Source organism: Oculina patagonica, chromosome 7 (genome assembly GCF_052425735.1).
Source record: "Oculina patagonica isolate OP01 chromosome 7, crgOcupat, whole genome shotgun sequence".
Classification (NCBI taxonomy): Eukaryota; Metazoa; Cnidaria; class Anthozoa; order Scleractinia; family Oculinidae; genus Oculina; species Oculina patagonica.
Window position 1 is genome coordinate 11,686,097 of NC_135764.1, and position 24,485 is coordinate 11,710,581.

The 24,485-nt window shown below is 39.0% G+C and overlaps 2 protein-coding genes and 1 non-coding gene across 4 annotated transcripts; 2 read left to right on the forward strand and 1 right to left on the reverse strand.

Moving 5' to 3' along the window:
• The first annotated feature begins 9,315 nt into the window (after positions 1-9,315).
• Positions 9,316-12,169, forward strand: LOC144659414 (uncharacterized). Of its 2 annotated transcripts, none has more exons than XM_078519839.1 (2): positions 9,316-9,470; positions 10,294-12,169. In XM_078519839.1, exon 2 carries the CDS (start codon positions 10,353-10,355, stop codon positions 11,556-11,558), a length of 1,206 nt encoding a protein of 401 aa, XP_078375965.1. In that variant the 5' UTR covers positions 9,316-9,470; positions 10,294-10,352; the 3' UTR covers positions 11,559-12,169. The 2 variants fall into 2 exon arrangements, with proteins under 2 accessions (XP_078375965.1, XP_078375966.1); XM_078519840.1 differs by having other exon boundaries at positions 9,316-9,429.
• Positions 12,170-16,461: 4,292 nt separating this feature from the next.
• On the forward strand, positions 16,462-18,752 carry LOC144660058 (neuropeptide FF receptor 1-like). Its single transcript, XM_078520618.1, has one exon. The coding sequence runs from the start codon at positions 16,758-16,760 to the stop codon at positions 17,874-17,876; it is 1,119 nt and encodes a 372-aa protein (XP_078376744.1). The 5' UTR covers positions 16,462-16,757; the 3' UTR covers positions 17,877-18,752.
• A 4,300-nt stretch (positions 18,753-23,052) lies between these two features.
• LOC144661782 (small nucleolar RNA U3) lies at positions 23,053-23,273 on the reverse strand. The gene has a single exon (XR_013572349.1). It is a non-coding gene; the product is annotated as a small nucleolar RNA U3 (small nucleolar RNA).
• Positions 23,274-24,485: the final 1,212 nt, after the last annotated feature.

The window sequence follows — 24,485 nt, forward strand, 5'->3', positions numbered from 1 at the left end:
GTGCGTTTGAGTGTTAAAAACTCGACCAGCAAAACGAGTAGAAACACCAAACACATGATTGCATTTTTTTTCTAAAAGAAGCACAGAAATGAAACGGCATCAACGCAAAATATCTTTCAATTCGTTACGGGTTTCGGCGCTATAAACTTTAATGACTCAGCGTAATTTCGAAAATACTCTCTTGGTCTGAAACTTACATTTTGAAACAGACATCGCAAAAGAAACTTACCTAACCATAACAACGGAAAATTCAGCATTAGCCAGACTTCACACGGTGAAAATCCAACGTAATCCATTCCGCCCTCGCGAGGGAAGAAATTTGAAAGCATTTTGCATTCGATAATACACTGTCTGGATTTTTCCGACCAGACACAAAGGATGTCGCTTACGTAAAGCACCTATTGAATGGTACTTGCGTGACGCATGTCCCACGTGCGTGTCACGCGGGGCGTTTGGACATAAATTCATGAAATTGTGTAGATTTCGTTTGGTAGGCAGTCGTCAAGAAGAGATATTTGAGCTGTCTTCTTTTCGAAAAGAAAAATAGATTTCTTAACAGAAAACTGAACAGAGGAGCCTGTGAACGAATGAGACTTACTCCTAAATGGAACACGCTCTTCCCAAACGGAATTCCAACCGAGATTTTCGAAATGTTGTTATAAATGGTTAAAACCCAGTGTTTCAATGATCACACACTGGGATTTTATCCTAAACCCAATACCTGCTGAAAGTTTCAGAGAATGAAAAATGCCCTCAGCATGTTCACTGTGTCAGAATGTTTAGACAACAACATAACTTTTTCCAACTTAGTTTTGACATTTTTTTTTTAATTTTCTGACACAATCAACATACTGAGATTTTATCCACAGGCTTAAAAAAGGTAAGAACTATCTTTTGGAGCATAAAAAAGTACCATATAAGAGAACAACGTAGCAGCTTTCACTTGGATGGTCACACATTCAGAGTAGGGTTTCTAACCAACAAACGTAAGATTAACAACCACCTTGACTTGTACAGCAGAATAAACAGAACTGCCCAACAACGTTACGTGTTATTTGAATGGTCATACACTGGGTTTTTATGTGCAGAAAAAAGGAAGAACCACCTTGTACAGCATATTTAATTACAACAATAGTATGTGAAATTACTGCATAGTCAACCTCGTTCCCAGGGCTCCAAGGTGAGGGAAAATCCCTGGGAACGAGATTGACTGCATAGTAGTGCCATTTGAATCGTCACACACACAAGTATCTCCCACAGATGTAGGCTTAAACAGTTGAAGCCACCTTGTACAGATTGAAAAACACTGCTAAGCATTTGTCATTTTGAAAGATAATTTACATGTTCCAACTCCTTTACTCCTCAATTGAAGCAAAGGACTGGAGAAGAGTCTGATTGTCGTCCGATTAGGCTAAGCTACCAGGCCAACTTCGCATCGAGGTCGATCATGACCTCATGACAATCGAAGCAGAATTAGCTAGAACTGTACAACCGTTAGATCGAACTTTTCGTTAAATTGACGATAATTGCCATCAGCTATGGTGCTCAATGTTCTCAACCGGTATTAACACTTCTAAATCAGTAATCAAACATTCAATACGTATATAGAAGTGTGGTTTATCGGACGGTTCGATCGACGAGGCGTGTCACGAGACACTACTGTTTAATTTTCAAAATATTCTCCAGATTATCTATCGATGAGAATTTCTAATTGATTTTGCATTTTTAATTTCATAAGTTAATTCTTTTCAATGTTTTAGCTGCTTCAGTGCTAACTAAATCAACTATTAGCAATTTTGCCGGGCTTGGCGAATGTCTTAGCTTAAAGTAAAAGGAAACGCTATTTCTCTCAGCTCAACATTTAACGTATTGCACTGAATTGCAGAAATTTGACCCATACGGGTTTTGAGCTAGGCACAAAGGGTTTTCTAAGTTAGTACCTGAAAACATCTGATGTTTGCATGATATTCTATTCTAAAATCATCACTGACTGAGCTTTTGGATTTATAAAGTTCCATTTGCCTGCTCAGCTGACAGCACTTGCCTGTCAACGTTTTCCTTATACCATACGGTTTGAAATGGTTTATAAACATTATCAAAACTTAAAGCACTTGGTAATAACCTACTAAAAGGAAACACTGTCAAAACTGAAGTTAGTTTTCAGCACATGAAATGTTCCCTGTGGAAGAATGAAAACGTTTTAAGGATTTTATTTCATCCAGCCGATGGCAAACTTGAAAAAAATACCGCCCTTGTCATATTCGTCGCCATAACGAAAGGCTGGCCAAACGATGAAAATAAATCTTTGTTGTTAAACTTCCTGCTCGATGTACCGGCTAGGCAATCAGATATTAAACCTATTAGAGGTCGTAATAAAACGATAAAATGTATTCGTCCAACATAGTGCATTTTGACGAAAACGTTTCAATTTGACACTTGGCAGTATTAAAAACTCTTAATAATTTCCTGTGTCCTTTTTCGCCACCGAATCAGACCTGACTATTAATCCTGGGTATATCCTATAAAGTTATACGCTTTGTAATTGAGCTGCTTCGATGAAATTTTGACAATTGATCAGACACAACATACTAGTATGTTCCTTTAGAATGTGATTGATGACTTCTTTGGAATAAAATAATAACTGAGACGCTTTGGAAATCTGAAAATAATCTTACTTTCACTCACGGTTATTTAGTTCTTCTACCGAGAATTCAAACAATCGATATTGACCGAACAAGGAAGTACAGTAATTTTCTGGCAATCAGTTAAAATTCCTGTTCAAATTGGAGTTCTAAGAAAGAGGAAAAAATGTTGTCTCAAACAGACAATTCTTTCAGTGTTCACAGATCGCTGATTTAGTTGCGAAAACAGTTAATGCACTGCAATGGTTTACAACGAGAAATTTCCATGTGAAAACGATTATTTAATTCTACGACTCTACAAACAATCGAATGATAGATAGCGATTTTGACATCACACTTAAATTAAAATTGCTTTGAATATTGCTTAGCAGGACGTCATCTTCTCGCACGTTGTGAGAGCGAAACTTTCCAAAATTCTGAGGTGTTTATGTAACATGCAGAAGACCGTCCTCGGACAATAAAAATATTAAATAGTTAATTCTCGACCAGTTATAAAGTTCCCTATTCGTTCTGTTTGAGAATTCGGCGTGAATTAATACTTTTATACATTGATGTATGATCCGACTACACATCATTAGTAAATCAAAAAATAGAGATACGAAATGCGAAGTCAAAACTGCACGAAAGAAGAAAAAATCCGCTTGCCAAATGTAGGCGTAAAGTCGAGCAGCGATCGAACGGCATCTTGAGACTTTTGGAAGTGGAATATTTCAAGATTTAAATTTCATTGTTAGCTTGTATATTCTCGTGTGGCAGCGCCCGAAACCAACAATTTAGTTGCTTCGTAAATTGTCAGTGAAAACCATCAATCCATAGAAAATTTTGCCACCGCTAAATATTTAAAATACAAACAACTGTGCAAAGCAGAAATCGAGTCTTTGTCTGATCAATGGATGTCGTAGGTACAATATATTCGTTTATCTTTAATACTGATGCAATCGAAAGAACGCGTCGTGCGTTTGAGTGTTAAAAACTCAAACAGCAAAACGAGTAGAAACATTAAAATTGTGATCGCATTTTTTTGCTAAAAGAAGCACAGAAATGAAACGGCATTAACTCAAAATATCTTTCAATTCGTTACGGGTTTGGGCGCTATAATCTTAATGACTCAGCGTAAATTACAAATACTATCTTGGTCTGAAACTTACATTTTGAAATAGACATCGCAAAAGAAACTTACCTTACCATAACAACGGAAAATTCAGCATTAGCCAGACTTTACACGGTGAAAATCCAACGTAATCCATTCCGCCCTCGCGAAGGAAGAAATTTGAAAGCATTTTGCATTCGATAATACACTGTCTGGATTTTTCCGACCAGACACAAAGGATGTCGCTTACGTAAAGCACCTATTGAATGGTACTTGCGTGACGCACGTCCCACGTGCGTGTCACGCGGGGCATTTGGACATTAATTCATGAAATTGTGAAGATTCTGTTTGGTAGGCAGTCGTCAAGAAGAGATATTTGAGCTGTCTTCTTTTCGAAAAGAAAAATAGATATCTTAGTGCTCTTCATCTTCAGTTTTAGTTGACAAAATATTTATCTAACACTCCTGAGTAAATTATACAGCCCCCTGTAGCTTTAAAGGCCTTCGTCACCTTGACAACCGGCGTATTTTTGTAATTTTATTCTTTCCTTTTCATGCAGTTATTCGATTAGGGCTTAGAAAGAGTTACATAGTTACGTACAGTTATTCACAATTATTTAGTTATTAACAGTTGTAAATGTTTATTTCTCTTTTATAACATCTCCCCACACTCCGCCGACCTCGAGGTTGACACTCCGCCCGAATACCTTGCCGAATTTTGCAGAGTCGCGTCATAGTTAATAGAGGGAAATGGTTAGGAAGCCCGGCAAACATCAAAGGAGCAAACAAAGAGGCCTTGATTTATGTTGGAAGGTCCACGACCCTGCACATCTTTTGTTTTGTGCTCATACACTATGCATGAATTACGTAATCCCAATGTTTCTATTGGTTAGCTACGTGAACACACGTAACCACCTATTGTATTTTGTCAGGTTTTGTGCAGGGTCAACCTCCAAAATAGCGAACAAAAACATACAACAAAGAACTTTGCAGGCTTCCTAACCATTTACCTCTATAAACTATGGTTGTATAGACGTGTTTTTCTGCCTCCTCCTCAGGCGCCTCGATTTTCTTTCTCCGACAAAGCGAGAACAAAGCGAGCGCGAAGCGCGAGTGATTGGTGACGAGCGCGAAGCGCGAGGGACCACTAAAAACGCAAAATTAACGGGTCTAAACTCATTTTTAAAAATTGCGTAATCGTCCGCCATTAAACTCTCCGCCATCTTGAAAACATAATCTGCCAGACGTCTCTCTTCCTTTCGCCTTCCCTTCCTCCCTTGCGCGCCCATGTCCCCAAACAAGAGAGAGGCGTCTGGGTACGAGGCAGGATAAACACGATTTATCGCTCACAGCGAGATCTCAAAATATATCGTAGTTAAGGGCCCAGGGGCCCGCTTCTCGAATGTCCCGAAACGTTTTCGCACCCGAAAAGCTATAGCAAAATCTCAAACCTTATAATTACAAAGCTGTTTAATTCCATGATATTTTTCACAAAAACAGAGGTTTCCTTCATAACAGTTTTCACGCCTATACAGTTCTCTGTTTTTAAAATACAGATAATTTAAAATGGCTTTACGGGCCCGAAAAGTTTTCGGGGCTTTCGAGAAAGCCCCTGTGCTCTAAGGAGTTTTCTCCCGTGCTTATAGGGATAAATCGGGAGAAAATGTACTTAAAAAAGCCAAAACGCTTTGAAACCATTCACTAGAACGCAGAGAGCTGTTTCAGAAAATCACCCGTAATCTTTTTTTATCGGCAACCGGGCCCTGCCGGACGTTTGTGTTCGAAAGCCGATGGCACTAATCCAGCCTGATTACAAGTTGATCAAAGCTTTAATTTCTCTCGAATAAAAATGTTTCAGTTTATTCCTTATGTTTTGTGGAGTTTGATATTAGTCGACGTCAAAATAAAGCTGGAACACAAAAAATATAAACATAAAATATCGCTGTGAAGTTACTAGCTATTGAAATCAAAATTCTCGCTAATCCCGGATTAGCTTAATCCTACTTTAAAAAACTTGGCCCATATCTTGAAACGGAAATGGAACATAACGTACTTTGGCCGAAATCAGGAAAGAATTTGCCGAGAGCTGAGCGGTACACGATGATCAAAAATTTCGAAGAGTACCTATCCCGGTTTCTTGGTATAGGATTTTTCTCTCTTTAAATTTTTATAAATCAAACGAGATGGAAATTAGTATGCGACCTTGTCGTTCTGACCAACTTGTAGCTGTTTTCTACTTTTATTACGGGGATTTAAATGCTTTTCGGTAAAAAGTACTAAAAATGGCGAATAGGTCTCGATCTCGTACAGGGAATGCACCTAGTACATCAAAATAGAGAAAAAAAAGTGAGTTGTTGATGAAGGAAGAAGGGAGTCATAATAATTTTCAGGTGTTTTCCCACTCCACAAGGACAAAACTTGAAAAATCAGCCTGACGTTTTCAAGTTGAGATCTAAGGTTCCTGATGGCATTACAACAATATCACTTGTTTATCGCTTTAGTACACTTGCATGGCGATTTTAAACAAAATTGGACCACTATTCTTAGTTTCCGTATGTCTTTAGGCTCTTGAGTTTTTGAAGTGAAACTGGTGACAGTGTTCCTTTAAGGTTCTCCCGAAGATTTCCGAAGATTCTCCGATTGTTGTTCGAAGACCATACGAACGTTTCCGATCATTTTTCGAACTTTTCCGAAGATAAACGAAGTTTCCCGAAGACTTCTAAGTAACTTCGAACATGTTTGAACTCACTGAAGAGACAGAGTATTATATCTTGAAAAACCAATTTTACGCTACACTCGCGATATTTTCGACACCAATTCAAAACGTGGGGGGCTGAGCTCCCCCAAATTTTCATGATTTAACATTATGCGAGAAAGAAAAGTTACGAAGTAGAGCCAAAACTGCTGAAAAGGCTAAAAAGAGTGAAAAGTGCGTATTACCCCGTCCAGTAGTCCATAATTTCTAAAGCTTTCCAAACAGAATGGCGCGTATCATTTGAATTTCCATCCGGAGTTTTCGGAATTTCGGTGTAAACTCTGTGATCTCACTCAGTTCATTTATTCACAAATCAAGCGACTTCGAAACCTACTGAAGACATCGGCAAAATACGATGTTTAATAAACACTGAATAAATGATATTTACCCAGTGGCTCGTATAACACAGCAGAACGAAACCTCTAATAATAATAAATAATAATAATAATAATAATAGTAATAATAATAATAATAATAATAATAATAATGGTTCCTTTGCATTCCAAAAATATTGGCTCTTCTATGCAAACTGAATTAAAAACTAAGATATAAGACTAAGATATAAATAAAACTATGATAAAAAGTTATGATATAATGTATAATAATTTACTACTAATAATGATAACTTTATTTAACGAGGGTAAAAACACTTTACAGTTAAAAACTGAGAAACTAGTGTTCATTATATTATACAATTAAAATGACTAAAAACAAAGTACTAAAATAGAGTTTAACTTAAGAAATAAAAAAATGGTCGAGACTTACGTAAGATTCCTTAAGGTGATTTACATAATTATTTTTAAAAAGCTTAACATTCTGACTAGATCTAATGTTAATAGGGAGCTTATTCCACTCTTTCACTGCCGTGACTGCAAAAGTCCTTCCTCCCTCGGTTTCACGCGAGTATTTCGGGCATCTCAGGGTTATGCTTCCATGCCTCGACTGTCTCGTAGAAATATCACTAACCCTTGTCAGTGTATTGGACAAATACTCGGGGCATTGGCCATTAAGGCATTTAAACACTAAGCATAACTTGATTACATTAATTTCGTCATAAAAAGGTAGCCATTTCAATTTCTTAAAAAGCTTAATTGTCCTCTCCTCTTTTGTTCTTACTCCGAGAACTACTCTTGCGGCTCTCTTTTGCAACCTAAACAACCTTCTTATATTATTAGTGGAGGTGGACCCCCAGATTAAGCCACCGTACATCATAACTGGTTTGATTATAGCATTATAAAAGGTAAGACGCTCATTAAGAGGAAGATAATGTCTTATAGATCTTAAAGTTCCTATCCGCTGGGCAAGCTTTTTGCACATATAGTCCACATGATCGTTAAACGATAGATCCTGGTCAATATGCACACCTAGTAACTTGTGGCTGGTGGTTTGCTCCAGCACGACACCGTCTTTTGTCCTGATCTCCATCTCTGTGCCCATATCGCCAGTCGTTGGTAATAGCCAGCTGCCCGACACAACCATAGATTTGGTTTTCCCAGTGTTCAACTTGAATCGGTTGTTTTTTGTCCAAGTTTCGAGAGCTCGAGTGCTCTCACACAGTTTAGCACAGAGACCGGTGATATCTGTGAAGGGGCGGATGCAATGTTTTTTAACAATGTTAAAAAATCTAAAAGTTAAGCTATAGTAAAAATACAATACGTTAAGATAATATGAAAAGAAAATGGTGCAGAGATAAAAGAAATTATAATAAGCTGTCTGCGGCTCTCTTCTTAAAATAAGCTTTAGAGAGGCGGTAAAACTCGTTCTGTTCGCTGGACTCTCTTATCATTTTTGGGAGACAATTAAAAGCTTTCGATGCGCTATACTTGAAAGTTCCCTGTACATAGTTTGTGTCCATTTTAAATTCACTGCTAGAGTGAAGCGTCCTAGTTGGTACATAACGCTCAAGTTTCAGATGTTCTGGGCAGTGATCAGAGTAAAATGACTTGTCTTTCTGACATTGGAAGCCAACCAAGTAGATTTCGATGTCTCTAGATTTCGATGTCTTATGATCTTACCGCCGGGTTACAAAAGAACTATCTCGAATACTAAACTGACAAGAAAATGCACATAACTTATCACACTTACACCATGCAAATTCGTAACACACGCGTTGAAACGAACAAAAGGCATTCATTCATGTGTTCTTTGGGTTCATTCACGCATTCTGCGTAGCATACTAACCCTTAGACACGCAAACTAAAACACAGTGTTTATGATGCTAAATGGGGTTTCCATTTTAAAGAACTTTATCATTTCTCTTGTCCAAATTACTTGGAGCATTCAATAATCTTTCAATTGACATTTAAGGTAACATTTATGCGTCGCACTCTTTTGACCAGTGTCTCAACCCGGGAGGTACTCTCCAAAAGTTTGGGAGGGGTGTGTTGAGCGCTTTCTAAAACCCTTACCCTACTTCAAATCAAAAGGTATGAGATTTTCCCTGCTCTATTTCACACCTGACCCCAACGTTGATACACTATTTCATACATTTCAGAGCAGCCCCCATTTACGTAAACATCTGATAAGGGATTCGAACTCCTAACGTTTTTAGATCGCAATTCTAAGGGCCATGAATAATAACTGTTATAAAAAAAATATTCTTCCAAAAGTTATACCTAATTGCTGACCGCAGTGTACAAATTAAACAATACCCTTTCTCAGATCAAAATGATCAAAGTCAGTGCCCTATTTCTGAAGAATATAGCTCGAAAACCAAACCTTTGGCATCGCAAATACCTATGTATCTTACTCCCTGCCCCCCCCCCCCCCCCCACTCCCTCACCCATTCTCCTCCCGGCAGGCGTCTCAGCACACTTAAACAAATGACCTTGCTTCCAATTATCCTTTCTATCAAGGCAACACCCATTATCGCCATTTCAGTTAGCGTCAGGCGAAGATCGAAGATCTTTCTCTCCTTTTTGGACGTCTTCTGGAAACATTAAGGTAACGGAACCTCTCCACTTCATCGACTTGAGAAGGCATAGGTACATTATGTCTATTTATAAGAGTAACGATCTTAAAACGTAAATATTCTCAAAACGTCATGATATTCACAGTGACTGATATTGCTTTAACAGTTTCTGCGGAATGATAGAAAATGCAGAAAAATGCTCGCACTGGCTAAGAACTAGGTTCACCTATTACATTAGCGGGCGTTTTAATGCAAACACTCAAAGCCGTTGATTTCGGGGCTAATCTAGAGGCAAAATATATCATATCAAAGAAGTTAATTATTATTCAAGTGGCAACCGTTTGCTCATTTGCATCAGGTTCGACTCGTGTGTCGAAGTTCGACTTTTGGCCCGGGTCTAACTTTCTTTAAAGTTGCTTTCGTATCCCATGGACCCCCATCGCTGGATGATTAGCACGACCGTACTGATCATTGAGAACCAGATCTACTAATCATGATGTACATCAGATATTGGTTATGTACTGATCAAACACGAGAGACAGTGTTTCATCGGGACATCCAAGCAACGAGAAGCGAGTTGAAAATACAATGCACAGCGGAGTATTTTTGATGAAATTTGAGGTGTTTGGATAGCCGATGAATCACTGTCTAGAGTTTGATATATATTCTCAATCAAAACAAAAATTATGGAGTAAATATAAACGGAGAAATAAAATCGAAATTTCTATGCTAACTAAGACCGGGCATCCAAACCTCCTTCACGTTTATGATTTTCGTTGTTTTCACTTGATGAATTATTAATGAATTTGAGAAATTTAGGTCCGATTATTTTGTAAACCTGCTGTCTTTGAATACGTACGTAGAATACGAAATTGATTTTAATTTTTTTTTTTCAGGTCACATTTCAGTAAAGGGGCGCTCGACACTTCAGATAACAGTTGATCTAAACATCGTGATGTCTTCTAAGAACGCTGTCACCATTGGAAGTCTCATTGAAAAAGACTTGAAGAAAGCCTATTTTTTACCACAATATCCGTCTTCGTATGGCAAAGGGTACAGATTCTTGAACGATAAAAAATACCGACTATTCGATTGTCCACCCTATTCACCGACGGTTAGTCGAATTCTGAAGCCATTTCGTCATCTTCCCGCAGCCGGGAATGAAATTCCCATTATTATGGAGTGTACACCAGAATCGTTCTTGCAACAGCACTGGAAACAATGGCTTCCCGCTTTCCCTCCCGTTGTTATCAAGCCATTGGACGAAGGACTGCAGGATGACATCCCAATCGTGACAACAGAGACATTCCAAGGCATCCCGAAGCACAAGCACAGCGTAGATCCAGATATGTTGTATGAAGTACAACTCAAAAGCTCGATACTTGACATCAAAGCGCCAACGCCAAGACACATGGACGAAAATGCCATTACTTACCCTTGCATGGTTAAAGTCGACAAGAGCGCAGGTGGGGTTGGAAACCGTCTCGTTCAGAACGAGAGCGAGTTATCTGCTCTTTTGCGACAAATCAGAGAAGTGCACGGCTGGAAAGGAGGGATTGTGTTCCAAGAATTAATCCCCGGGATCAAAGAAGTTCCCAATTGTTACTTTTACCTGCACAAATCGGGGGAAATCTTCTGGATCGGCACAACCATCGCAGCCGGTTTTACTGAACAATATAGTCTTACCTCCGTAGAAGTGGACTGGGACAAACAAGAGGAGTATGAACACCTTTTGTACCAAGAGTTCACTTTACCAATTAAAAATTATCTTCAAGAGCGAGGCTACTTTGGATTGGTCAATTTTGAGGTCTTGATTACAAATCACGGGAATTACCTGGTCGATTTGAACCCGAGAATTGGTGGTGGCACCGCACATACGTTACTGGCTCGCTACATGGCTTTAGATTTTGGCTTGAAGCATTCAAAAATGTTTTACTCCAGCAAGCACAAAACGTCAGCTAGGAAGTTGGTTGAGAAGGCAAATGGCATCAACGAAAATGGAGAAGGAATAGTTATTGTTCTATCTGCCGCTGTTGAGGAAGAGGGTTGCAACAACAACGACGACGACGGCAACGACAAACAACAATGCATTTCTTATCTGTCTGTTTTTGCCAAGACACCAGAAATGGTGCAAAGTCTCTTTCACAGCATGAACAACTGATATCAGAATCAACCCACCAGATATGTTAACAGTCCTTCTTTTTAATATGGTGGTAATGTATTGAGTAATTATATGTAAAAAAAATGTAAATGTAGGATATCCACGGTTTTTATAGCGGTCATGCACTTAACCTCGAGATCGCTAGTTTTTCAGGCATGCCACTAAAAAAGCAGAAAAAATATTTAAAATGAGAATAACATGGTTTAAAATCCCAAGTGGCAGAAGAGACCAGTTAGCTATATACAAAGCGTGACCGACATAGTTGCGTCCAAACAGATTATCATTCAGTTTTAATTTTAGTGCAATGTCGCGCCACTGCCACGGAGAATTTGCCGTATTTCAGTCATTTCTTTGTTAACCGTATTTAGAATTTTAAAACCCTTAAAATAGCCAACAGCAGCTTATAGAGATGTTGAAGACGAAGTTCATTGACTTTTCCATTGTACTAAATACTGTAGTTTTAGAGATGAATTTTACAAAAAATAGAGAATCAAATACCAAACATAACACAATTAACTCCTATGCAAGCCACCAAAAAATTAATGAATTCTGATAATTATTATTTAAATACTCAACTAATGAAATTCATTGTGAGGTGCTTATCTTTACGAAATAATCTTCTGTCGAATGAAAGTAATGTAACACATACATAATTTCTTTTTTCATTCCTATTACATGATTATTATTTTATAAGTTTTGCTTTAGTTTAGTTGTACGCTTTTGCAATACTGTATTTACTTATAGTCATGCCAATAAAGCTTGTTGTTGTTGTTGTTGCATAAGGCCACTCAGTATGCTATTGATGAGTGGATTAACTGGAAATACCCAGTAGACTAGTTTTGATCACAAAGGAACATGCAAAAGCCCTTGTTCTCGTTCAAGGCGATCATTTTGTTAAGCGTACGTTTAATTTTGCACTAGCTACACAGGGTGTCCAGGCTCTTTAAAGATGGGCTGATATTTCGAAAAATATCGACACTCTCGAAAAATATCGCACTCCCGTACGTTTTCGATACTACACAGGTGACCTAAGCCTGCAGTCTTCTGCTCAGCACCTGATGTTCAAAAATAAAATATCGCGCAAACAAATAATTATGTTTTTGCAGGCTTCTGGAGGAGTAATCAATAATGAAAGTATGAAATACCGTAAAACATCCGGTTATAATCCCCCCCCCTCCCCCGCCCGCCCCGATATGATAAAAGCCCCCCTCTGCTGGATGACAGTACTGAACAGGGCTAAAGAAACCTTTTTATGACTTTTTTAACTTTTAACGTATTTCGACGCTGCCGTGGCTCGTTTCGAAACGTTGTTTATTCCGCTTATAACCCCCCCCCCCCCACCGGATATAAGCCCACCTCCTCCGTTTGTAAGCCCACCCGAAACCCCCTTACGAAGGGGCTTATAACTGGAATTTTACGGTACCTGTTTAAAAAAAGTTCTGCTACGTAAGGGATAGTACCTCCCACATTTCACACCCCTCGGGCGAGAAATGCGATTTTCCCCTTTTGCCGTCATGGCATGTTGACGAGTATGGCAATGTATGAGCTTTATTTCAAGTTATCAATGGCGCACATAAAGAGAAAACGCGAAAATATCTCCACACACTCCGCCCCGATGCCTTGACCCATTTTGCAGAGTTGCATATCTCTTTCCTCTTTCCGTCGGACTTGGGTGAAAGAAGGAAAGACAGTATTGGGTTGTTTTTGGTTTTTTGGTTTCTTTTTTTTTTTTTTTTTTTTTTGTTTTTTTACCCCAAAAAAAAAAAAAAAAAAAAAAAAAAAAATTTTTATTATTTTTTTTTTTATCTGCCACTAAAACCCCCGCCCAACAAAAAAAAAAAAAAAGCCGAATTTTGCCGAATTTTGCCGAATTTTGCCGGTTCCTTGGTATAGGATTGTTGTTTGTTTGTTTGTTTATTTATTTTTTAATCTAACCGGGTGGAAATTAGCATGCGACCTTGTTGTTCTGACCAACTTGTATGTATTTTATTACGGTGGCCCATAAGGGACATCGAGATTTGGTTGTTTTGTTTTATTTTATTTTAAAATCATCGTTTTAATTCAGGTTCCGGATTTATTTTATAAGGCTGCCCAAAGTTTTTTTTTTAAGAAACCTCTAGATATTTTAGAAACTTAGGACTTTTTTTGGGAAACTCAAGTTTTTTTAAAGGAAACTCAATATTTTTTAGGGAATACAAGTTTTTTCCCGAAAACTCAAGTATTTTTCCGAGAACTCAACTTTTTCAAAAACTAAGGTTTTATAAAAAACTCAGGTTTATCTGAGAAAACTCAACTTTTTTAAAAACTCAGGTTTATTTTAGAAAACTCAACTTTTTTAAAAAAACTCAGGTTTATTTAAGAAAACCCAACTTTTTTAAAAACTCAGGTTTATTTTTGAAAACTCAACTTTTTTTTGAAAACTCAACTTTTTTTTAATAAAAGCTCAAGAATTGGTACCGCAAACATTTCCAACGTGGGCTGATTGCAATCCAAGATGGCGGAAGGGACGGATCCCCTAAACATCTAGGTTAACCGGTAAGGATGACGGTGTTGAAGCTGGCAAGCCATCGCTGTGATTTCTTCTCCTACATAAACCTTTCGCAAAAAGTACCCCCTTAAGCTGACGAACGCTTAGGCGTATTCCACGTAGGAGTAAAAGAAAACTTAGTACATGTAATTTCAAGAAGTCCAATTAAAGATTGCAACAGCATTCGATCAAAGAATTTCGATCAGATTTATTCCTGGTGTCAAGCGAATGTACGCTGGCATGGTGTTTGTACTCCGCGACAGGCATAAGAGAAAACAGAAGATACTGAAAAGTAATCTTACTTTCTTCAACATTAGCGAGGGTTCAAAATTTATGTATAGGGAAGGCTTTAGGCTTTTTTTTTTGGGGGGGGGGGGGGTGGAGAGGGGGAATCGACAATTTTTCCCGAAGGTATAGGCGATGCATCAAAAAAGAATTTCATGAAAAATCGCTACCATTGCTTTAATCATATTTAATAGAAGTATCTAGTTAGCTGGAGCTCATAAATTGCAGTCGATGTCAATGATAATAAACTCACACTGATGCTTTCTCATAACATCTATTTATAATTCAGTGTCCCTCTCTTCCTTCCTAGAGGCGGGGATGGGAAATGAGAATGAGGGAGACCGCGCCTTTCACTCTTCTCACCGTCCCCCCCGCACGCTGACAGTTATTGTTTAATTTTTTATTTCAAATTTTATTAATGGGATACCAGCAGGAGCGTCTGCAGATGAGGGAGTCCATATTCTTAAGTTAATATTCTAATTGGTGGTGAGGCTAGACGGCCTCAAAATGTGCCAGCTTGTACAAAACTCAATAAAAAGCAGAAAGCAGTGGCATTCCGTCCACTTTTGGTACTGCACCTTCTTTTAGCTGGTGATGATGGAAGTTCAGTCTCACTACTAACACTCTCATTACAAATGTCTTGTTTTAGTCATCAGGGTTTTAGGGTGGTAGTTGTGGGGGATGGGGGGCGATAATATTTTGCTCACGGTTGTAAGTTATGCAATAAGGGGGGGGGGGGCAAGAAAAAAAAACACACCAAGGGTGGGGGGGCTTTCAAAAAATGCAAGTAAAAAAAAATCTGAAATCACCATAGCCCCCCTCCCCTACCTCTATTAACATAAATTATGAACTCTCTCTCAACACCATCTTGTCTCGATGTGTGCGTGCATTCAACGGGTTTGCAGTGTCAGTTATATAACCATAATCCTGCTTTCTAAAAACCTTGAATTATCTCAAAAAAGCACTTGCGTTTTCTAAAATAAACCTGAGTTTTTAAAAAAGTTGAGTTTTCCAAAATAAACCTGAGTTTTTAAAAAAAGTTGAGTTTTCTAAAATAAACCTGAGTTTTTGAAAATATTGAGTTTCATTTAAAAAACCTTGCGTTTTACAAAAAGTACCCTAAGTTTCCTAAATAATTTAGAGGTTTCTTAAAAAAAAAAAAACTTTGGGCAGCCTTATAAAATAAAACCGGAACCTGAATTAAAACATTGATTTTAAAATAAAATAAAACGAAACAACCAAATCTCGATGTCCCTTATGGGCCACCGTAGTATACGTTTTCTCTTTTTATGCTCCTTATTTTGCAATGATGTAAAGGTTATTTTATATACTGTATATATAAAAAACTAGCAATGGTATATTACAACTCCTGAGTTTTGATTGGTTTACAGGCCATGTACGGCAGGTGTACGCGTCAGCGAGAACAGCTGGGGAGCTTAAATATTGCACTTCTTTGGGTGTTTTTTTAAAAAACAATTCCACTCGCGCTTAACTTTTTGGATATGAGATGGTAGATAGCCAACGAGGTGCGTATTATTGTTAAGTAGTCACTTCTAAAACTGACAAGAAGACGTCGGAATTTTACTTTCTTCGACTGTTACACTGTCACGGGGATTTGAATGCTTTTCAGTAAAAAAAAAAAACTAAAATTGGCGAATAGGTCTTCTCGTACATGAAATGCGCCTAGTACATCAAAATGGAGATAAAAAGTAAATTGTTGATGAAGGAAAGGAGTCATAATAATTTTTAGGTGTTTTTCCATTCTACAAGGACAAAACTTGAAAAAATCAGCCTGACTTTTTCAAGTTGAGATCTAAAGTTCCTGATGGCATTACAACAATATCACTTGTTTATCGCTTCAGTACACTTGCATGGTGATTTTTAACAAAATTCGACCTCTATTCGTAGTTTCCATAAGTCTTTAGTCTCTTGAGTTTTTAAAGTGAAACTGGTGACAGTGTTCACGCCACGCTTGAACGACTACGGTGGCTTGGTAGCTAATTACTCATCTAATGCTATCCTTTCAAGTCTTCTTTTATTCAAATGTCAATAGATGGCGGCTGGTAAACAAAAAGATAAAAGTTTATTTAACTTTCCGAGGTACTTAGTGATTCAGTTTTTATGAAAACAAGAGTACTTCAATGCGATTTTACAGATAAGCGCAAACTAATACCGGGTACGTCGGCCTCATTACCCGCATTCCTTTACGCTGAGATTGACCGCGCAGGGGTTCCGCGCCACTTATTTCTGCATCACAGAGAATCAGAAAGGCGTCTTCGCCACCTTTGTCTTCCTTCCTTGCCGCTTGTGGCACTGCAAAGTGGGTGATAGTAGCCGAGCAATCACTCAATCAGAAAACAATTCAAACGAATTTTAAAGTCGACAACATGAATTCCACGAGCACGAACTACGAGGACAAAGACGCTCTCGACGCCATCGCCTTTCTACAGCTTGCCGTCTTGTTCCTGACGCTGGTGGTGGGTTTCCTTGGCAATGCGCTTGTAGTCGGCGTTGTGATTTTCAATCGCCAGATGCGTACGCGGACGAACATATTTCTGACGCAACTCGCAGTCACTGGGATAGGAGTTTGTTTATTTTGCATACCGTTCATGATAGTGGCAATTATCAAACAGGCTTGGGTGTTTGGCGAACCACTCTGCAAGTTTAACGGATTTGTAGTGCCTTTCTGGTTCGCTTCGTCGATCTTTACGCTTACGGCTATTAGTATTCACAAGTACTTCTCGATTGTTAAACCTTTGAGAAAGATAATCACACAAAGACGCACTTTATTGATCATTATACTGGTGTGGGTTTCGGCGTTCGCGTGCTCAATAGGTCCCATTCTCGGATGGACCCGGATTGTGTACAAATCATCGTCGTGTATGTGCGGACCTCGATATCCACGCAACGCCTTAGAAATATCACACACGCTATTCCTGCTATCAGTGGTGTACACATTTCCCATCATAGCTATGATCTTCTTATACTGGAGGATAATAAACGCCGTGAAGACACATTGTCAGCGCATACGTGATACAGCTATCATTGATGATCGAGGCATTTTAGCGCAGAAGAAGATCATAATCACTCTTTTGTTTGTTCTGGCCGCGTTCGTCGCCTGTTGGACGCCATTTTTCATGTACGGGATCTTGACGCTAGTGACCGACGCCAGCCAGCTTTCCCGCCATTTTTTGCGCTCGGCGTACATCTGTGGCTTCCTGTACAGTGTGTGTAATCCTATCATCTTAGGCGCGAGAAATCCGCGGTTTCGAAGAGGATTCAAGGAGCTTATCACATTCCAAAGGATTAGGAGGCCTTCGCTGAGTCCCGCGGGTGCGGGATACAGCCCGCAAAGCGTGGGCGACAGGCGACCGTCGGCCGACTATTTAGCGGAGAAAAGGTGCTCGGTTTGGTTTCTGTCAAGTAGTCAGAACTCGCTGTTACGTTTGGAACCTGCAGTGCCGCATAGACGCCGAAAACTGCGATGGATTGAAACGAACCTTTGAGAATGAGGAAAGAAACATGAAAATTAAAAAGATTTGACACTGCTATTTGAACAAATAATGCTAATCCAAGACTAAAGGTTTATGAGCAAGGTTTTGCTATCTACTCTTGACATAGCCAGTTTTCATGGTTTTAGCAAGCTTTTATAAGTAACAGTTTGGCCCAGAGACTAAAAGTAAAAAAAGAAAGAAAGCACAACTTGCTGCGAAGAACTTAAAAACTGAATTTAATAGTCAAAGGTGACGTGTTAAAATCCTTGATTACCTAGTCCTGTTTTAATTCCTAGAACAAGAGAATTTTTCAACTTTTTAGTATAAACACTGTAAATACAGTGTTGGCGTTCTCACTACTAAATGTCGTACATTAGTTATTAGAAAATGGCTGTACACCAAGACAATGTTCAGCAGTTGATATTTTCCTTTATTATAACATGTTATTTTCACATGTGAAGTTATCGATTTCCAAACATTTTCTGACAAGTTTGCCCTGTTTCAATGCTGAATGAGCCAAAGTAAATCGATATTAAGTCGAAACATCTTCGGATTTTCCTCGACAATCTTCGGCAATCTTCGGATATCTTCGGAAATGTTCGGGAAATGTTCGGAAACATTCGTACGATCTTCGGACAACATTTTGCAAATCTTTGGAAATCTTCGGAAAATGGAATCTTCGGAAAATCGTCAAAAACATCGTAATTAGTAGGTTTATATAATAAACAGAATATTACATGGTTGCTTGGAGATATGAAATTTATCTTCTCGTGTTCAAATCGATATCCCACTCGTTCGCTGCGCTCACTCGTGAGATATCGATTTGAACACTCGAAGATAAATTTCATATCTCCGCGCAACCATGTAATATCCTCTATTTATTCTCAAAACGTGTCTGCTTGACAATGTGTTGGTAATCTAAGGAGAAATTAGATCTTGATTACCCTTTGGAAATTAAAGGATTAGGGATTATAATAAGCTCCCAAGCTGCTATGGATGTGTAATTAGTCAGAAGTATAGCTACTGAAGGCGAATCAAAGAAACTAATAAACGATTTGTTTTCAGTTCAGCAACTCTATTACACTGTGATAAATAGATTAGTGGAATGTCACAGTTATTTATTTCCTGAACGCGGTGCTGACTTGTAAAGATCCCGCATATTACAAATAACAAAATACTGGCAGTGAATGATTTTGCCTCTTTTATTTCACTTGTAATTAACTTTCCTTACTCGACTCTTCTCTACTCTACTCTACTCTACTCTTGAGCGGGCGCGCTGGAGATTGTGGTGTAATGAACAAGTTTTCAACAGCCAAACAGATTTGGTCGTCTTTTTAGCGGGCTTTTAGATTAGAGGTCCCGATCCTTGGCGCTGACCAGAAGGATCGCACAAGTTGCTCGAAATTTCTCAATAAGTTCCCTGTAATTTCTCAAAAAGTTGTTCAAACGTTGCTCCAAACATCCAAAAAGGTTGCTTCTGATAATAAAAGTTGCTCAAAAGTTGCTCCAAAAAATCCAAAACGTTGCTTCTAATCAGTTAAAAAACTCACTAATAACTCATAAAGAAAATACAAAAGAATTTAATGTTTAACGAGTGTCTTTATATCTGATAAAGACACGGCTAAACTTTACGTCCAATGTTCGAGGCCAAAATAAACCCAAATCTAAATATTAGTGCAAGAAAGAGTTGATCTACATCAGAAGATTTTTAAGCCGTTCAATAAATTCGCAGTTCGTGCTTTATCAAGTCTAAAACACTCTGCTGCGCCTCGTGTTTTAAACTTGATAAAACACTGCTGCTCATTTATTACACATTACAAGAATTTCTTTAAATATATGCTAATTTCCCTTTTAGAGTGAGATTTCTAAGCAGAGTTATGCATTTTTACAGCAAAACAAGTATCTAAATATAATAACATATAAAATTTGGTAAATAACAAGGATTGAGAAAAATGGTGAAGATATCGATGACGTCATGTTTGTTGACGAGTTTTGTAATATTTTAATGCAGAATGAGCCGAAAGTTGAAACATCGATCAGATGTTCCTCAAAAATCTTCGACAAACCGGCTTCGTAAATCTTCGAAAACTTTCGTATTGCTTTTGAACAACGTAAATGGGCCCCTGCTCAAAATGTAACAGGTTGCTCCACAGGCAGACAATCCGTGTTCTAGAATTTTAATTAAATCAATTAATTAAAATTAATTAAACGCGCGCGGAAGTCAGTGCAATTTGACGCTAATAATTAAATTATGACGTAAGATAAACGCTACAATAACGACAGAAAATACACGGGTAAAGTCTGTCTCAGATATAAGAAGTCGTTTTTATCAAGATGTGTACACCACAAATGTACTTGGTGTTGAATTTTATCACTTGTAGGTCAATTGGAGTGACTGCCAATCGAACAAATGGCCGAAAAACAAAAGTTGTCCAACTTGACCCAATTGCAGTCGAAGAGGAAAGTCGTCAGGAATCTAGACGCAACTCTGTAGGAAAATGCGAAAAAGGAAATAATTACGACACAAATGGAACTCGCGTTAGGCGCAGAGGCTGGTTTAGAAGAAACAAAATAGCGCCTGCAGTTTTGTCCACCGCCGAGGAGGGCCCATCTGGCACTCAGGGAGGACATCATGGCGTTAACCTGGAGATTTTTGAAAACAAGCCTGTTGAAGCCTCGGACGATCATGTTCTTTTAGGTTTCTGTGAGGCTCAGGACAGTTTTACGCAGATGCAAAATGGTGCTCTCGCTTTGCAGAGCTTTGCCACGTGTGCTCGCTTGAATGAGAACTTCATGAGAAATGCACCTTGGACGCCAACTGAAGTAAGCGATAGCAATGTTTCGGAAAACCAGGAGACTTCTACGACGCTGTCCTTTTCATCGAAAATTTCAAATACGTGGAAGGGCTTCAAGCGTAGCATTTCTCGCAGAGATAGTCATGTGACCGCACAAGGGGAGGCAGGTCCGAGCCACGAGAACACTTCTAAAGCGCGGGAAAAAACAGATGACTCCAGGGAGACCAAGAAAGGTTTACGGAAGCATTTTCGAAGAAAATCCAAGAAGGAAAATTCTTCCAAAGTGACCAGACATGAACCAGTCCGCGGAATTCAAGAACTGAGTGAAGATGATTCGACTTTCGATCGGGATCTTTACATGCAGGTGAACAATCTGGCTGTCACGCATGACACCTGTCAATCAGTGTCACGTGACCCGTTTTTCATCCAGGCGGAGGTTCCCACTTTGAGCGAAGTACCCATGGACTATCTGGCGATTAATTTAGGAGAAGAAGATTGCTGGAAATGTACTAAAAAGAAATCTCGTTGTTCGGCTTTCCTTACAAGACTTAAACGAAGAAAAAATTAACTGTAAGCTTACCTGGCATGACTGTGCCAGAATAGTCTTTTTTGCGTAAGGACAAAGTGCCTCCATAAAAGGAAGGCCTGATAATTCCACTTAACTATTTGAAGCGAAATAACCGTTAAAGCTCTGTTAGCCCCCTCACATTTTAACTAAGTCCTCCTTTCTAATCAGCCCCTATTCCCAAGCCAGCCTTTCCCTTAAGTAAGTCCCCTTATCTATGAAGCCCCCACGCCCCTCTGTATGATAGCCCCCTTCTAATAAGACCCAACCCCACCCCAATCCCTTAAAAGTTCTTGGAAAAAAGTCCCCCCCCCCCCCCCAATTTCCCACCTAGGGAGGCTAATAGAGCTTTTACGGTATAAATAAGCTTCTGAAAGGTCTGGTGAGCCTTGCCGCCATAAAACTATATTCAGTCTGCTTCTAGTAGAAACAGACTGAATATAGTTTTACGGCGGCGCGGATCGATAGTCGATTTTCAGTTTATCTGTCAAAGCTGTTGTTTCTTTTTTTTTTCAGTCATAAGATTTTTCTTTGTTATACAATAACAATTCGTTGTTAAAATAAAGAAAATACTTGTTAAAATAAAGAAAATACTGTGAAAGAGAACTGTTTTATTTCAGCAATCTTATTTGCAATTCAAATAACAAAAATTTGATAACATTAAATTCTATTGTCCACATGGTCAATTCAGCCGGTAGCCATTTGTATTTGTCTCTCTGGTGAGTGATTTCGCCCATCCAGCGCAATTCCTGCTGTTTCTCGACCATTTCAGTGGCGATAGAAGTCAACCATATTTGGGGCAATGTTAGTTTAATCGCTAAGTCCAGTTTCCGAGCGAAGTACGTCCGCAAAGCTAAACCAAAACATGTCCACGCGTGTCTTCTGTCAAACAAGAAGATTAGACGCCGTTTTGAAATAAAATCGGCCACGCATACCAACTGATATGCTTCGAAAACGAAACTAGAAGAATTAATAAAGCCAACGAGTTATAATTCACTGAACAAAGTATCGAGGAAAAACGATTCATCCATTGAGATGCAAGATCGAAGACCAAATGTTCACCGCATCCGCTCACAAGAACATGTATACTGCCCATTCAACCGCCAAGGCGAGGATTGCTAGAATTATAAAAACTGAGTTGCTTTCTCGTCGTCTTGTTCGACGGCCAAGCGGACCCCAAGGAATTAAATCGTTTATAATCAAGAGTCCCAGGATGATTATCGTTGACACGAAGAAAACGCGAAGTGTTGGGTGATCGTAGTCAAATAACAAATTTTCCATAGCTGTCCGCTGGGCTTGTAGCTTCTTCTCTCAAATTATTTTCTTTGAAGCCGTCAGCTAAGTAACTTGCCAGTTTTTCTTTGTGGTACTTCAAGCAAATGTGTTTCCTTTGCAAAAGAAGAATCGTATTTTCAGCAGAGCGACCGTCAGACAAAAACCAGCATTTCAATTCATAGTTTATAAATTATGCACGGAAATGAACGAAAATATTAAAATTCATAAATGTCTTGAATTTGAATTAAGACACGCGGTACCCACCGTTAGTTTTGTTTTCTTTCTTTCTTTTGCGTGTTCCAGAAATTTGCTGCTATCTCTCGAAAACGTTTCGCGATTCGGCGAAGTCAGAATTATTCTCAAACAGACTTACTATGTTTCTGAAACTCCAAATACAATAATGCAAATTGGAACTTCATATCACAACTCAACTTTAATCTCGAAACGTTCTGATTTTTAAAAAAGAATTAAGTGAAATCGGATTGTTAGTGTCCCAAGATTTTGGTCTTTTCAGCCAAATTGCCTTAGCTTTTCCTATTTGGTAAAAAAGTCAACCGCTCAGAATGCGATCACCTCCTCCAGTTCCCCACTAAAGGAGGAAAAGGAACGGTCATCAATCGCCGCCGACCAATTGCCATGAAAGACAAAGTCGGCGACGTGCTTCGCGCTCAGAGGTGAACGCTTCGCATCGTCATCACGGTTGATGGTGTTGTCTTTGTTAGGGTACAAAGACGGGACGCGTACTATAGAAATGATCCTAGTAAGTACGGTCTTAGAGTACAAAAGTTTACCGCGTGAAGTCATTTAATCCGGCTCACTAACACATGTGGGGCGTAATGTAATTTAGCGCATGCGTGAAAATCATTTCGCATTTTCAAGGTTAAACACGACAAAACACGGACAACTAAAGCTTGGGCACCGTATTCGACTAGTCTTTTTCCTACCAGCGCGCCAGTATTTTGGAATTCACTTTGTGAATACCTTCAGCTCAGTTCAAGGTCATCAGAACAGCAAACAATAGTAACCTTAAGGTATCCCATCCTCGGAGACCCAGGGGCAGTTAGTGGGGGCGACGGGCAGCTTTTCGGGACGACGGGATTTTCGGGCGAAAGTTTACAACATAGAGTGTAACTCTTTTTTGTAAACTTTCGCCCGAAAATCCTGTCGTCCCGAAAAGCTGCCCGCCGCCCCCACTAACTGCCCCTGGGCCTCCGACGATGAGTTTATTCTGGATTCTTTCTATTTTCGACTGCTGCCTAGCTTCCCACGCACTTAAATTTGACACGTATTCATACGAAACGTTGGGAGACACGTAAACTAGAGCTTATTAGCTGTTCAAGCGTTGAAGTTTTCATTCCGAAGAACCTTTATCATTTCCTTTTTTCAAAGAACTGGGAGCGTTCATGTATCGTCAAAAACGAAAGGCAATATTTTAGTTTATGCGACGTGCTCTAGTGTTCCCGGCGTATCCAATCGAACGTTCGGTTATCGAACCCAATCGAACACCAATCGTTCGATTGGGTTCGGTAATCGAACATAATCGAACTCACAATAAAATTTGGTCAATCGAACAAAATCGAACGTTCGATTATTGAACAGTCGACAATCGAACAAAGTCAAACGTTCGATTACCAAACAGTCGACAATCGTACTCAGTCGAACGTTCGATTACCGAAATCCTGTTTGTTTATATTGCGGACATGTTGTACGGTGTACCGTCCCCCTGATTAGTCCTGCGTGATTTACTTATCAAGAGACGGATTTCGAACAAAATCGAATCGGAGTGAGTTCGATTGTGTTCGATTGGTTCAAATATCGACCTCACAGCAAAATAGATGTTCGATTTTGTTCGATTGATTTTAAGTTCGATTTTGTTCGATTGAATAAGCCGGTAGTGTTAAGCCGTGTTTAGTCAGGTACGTGACATCAAGTAAATAGGATATAACAGAAGCATTTCTGGATATAATTTATGACTTGCCCATCGGC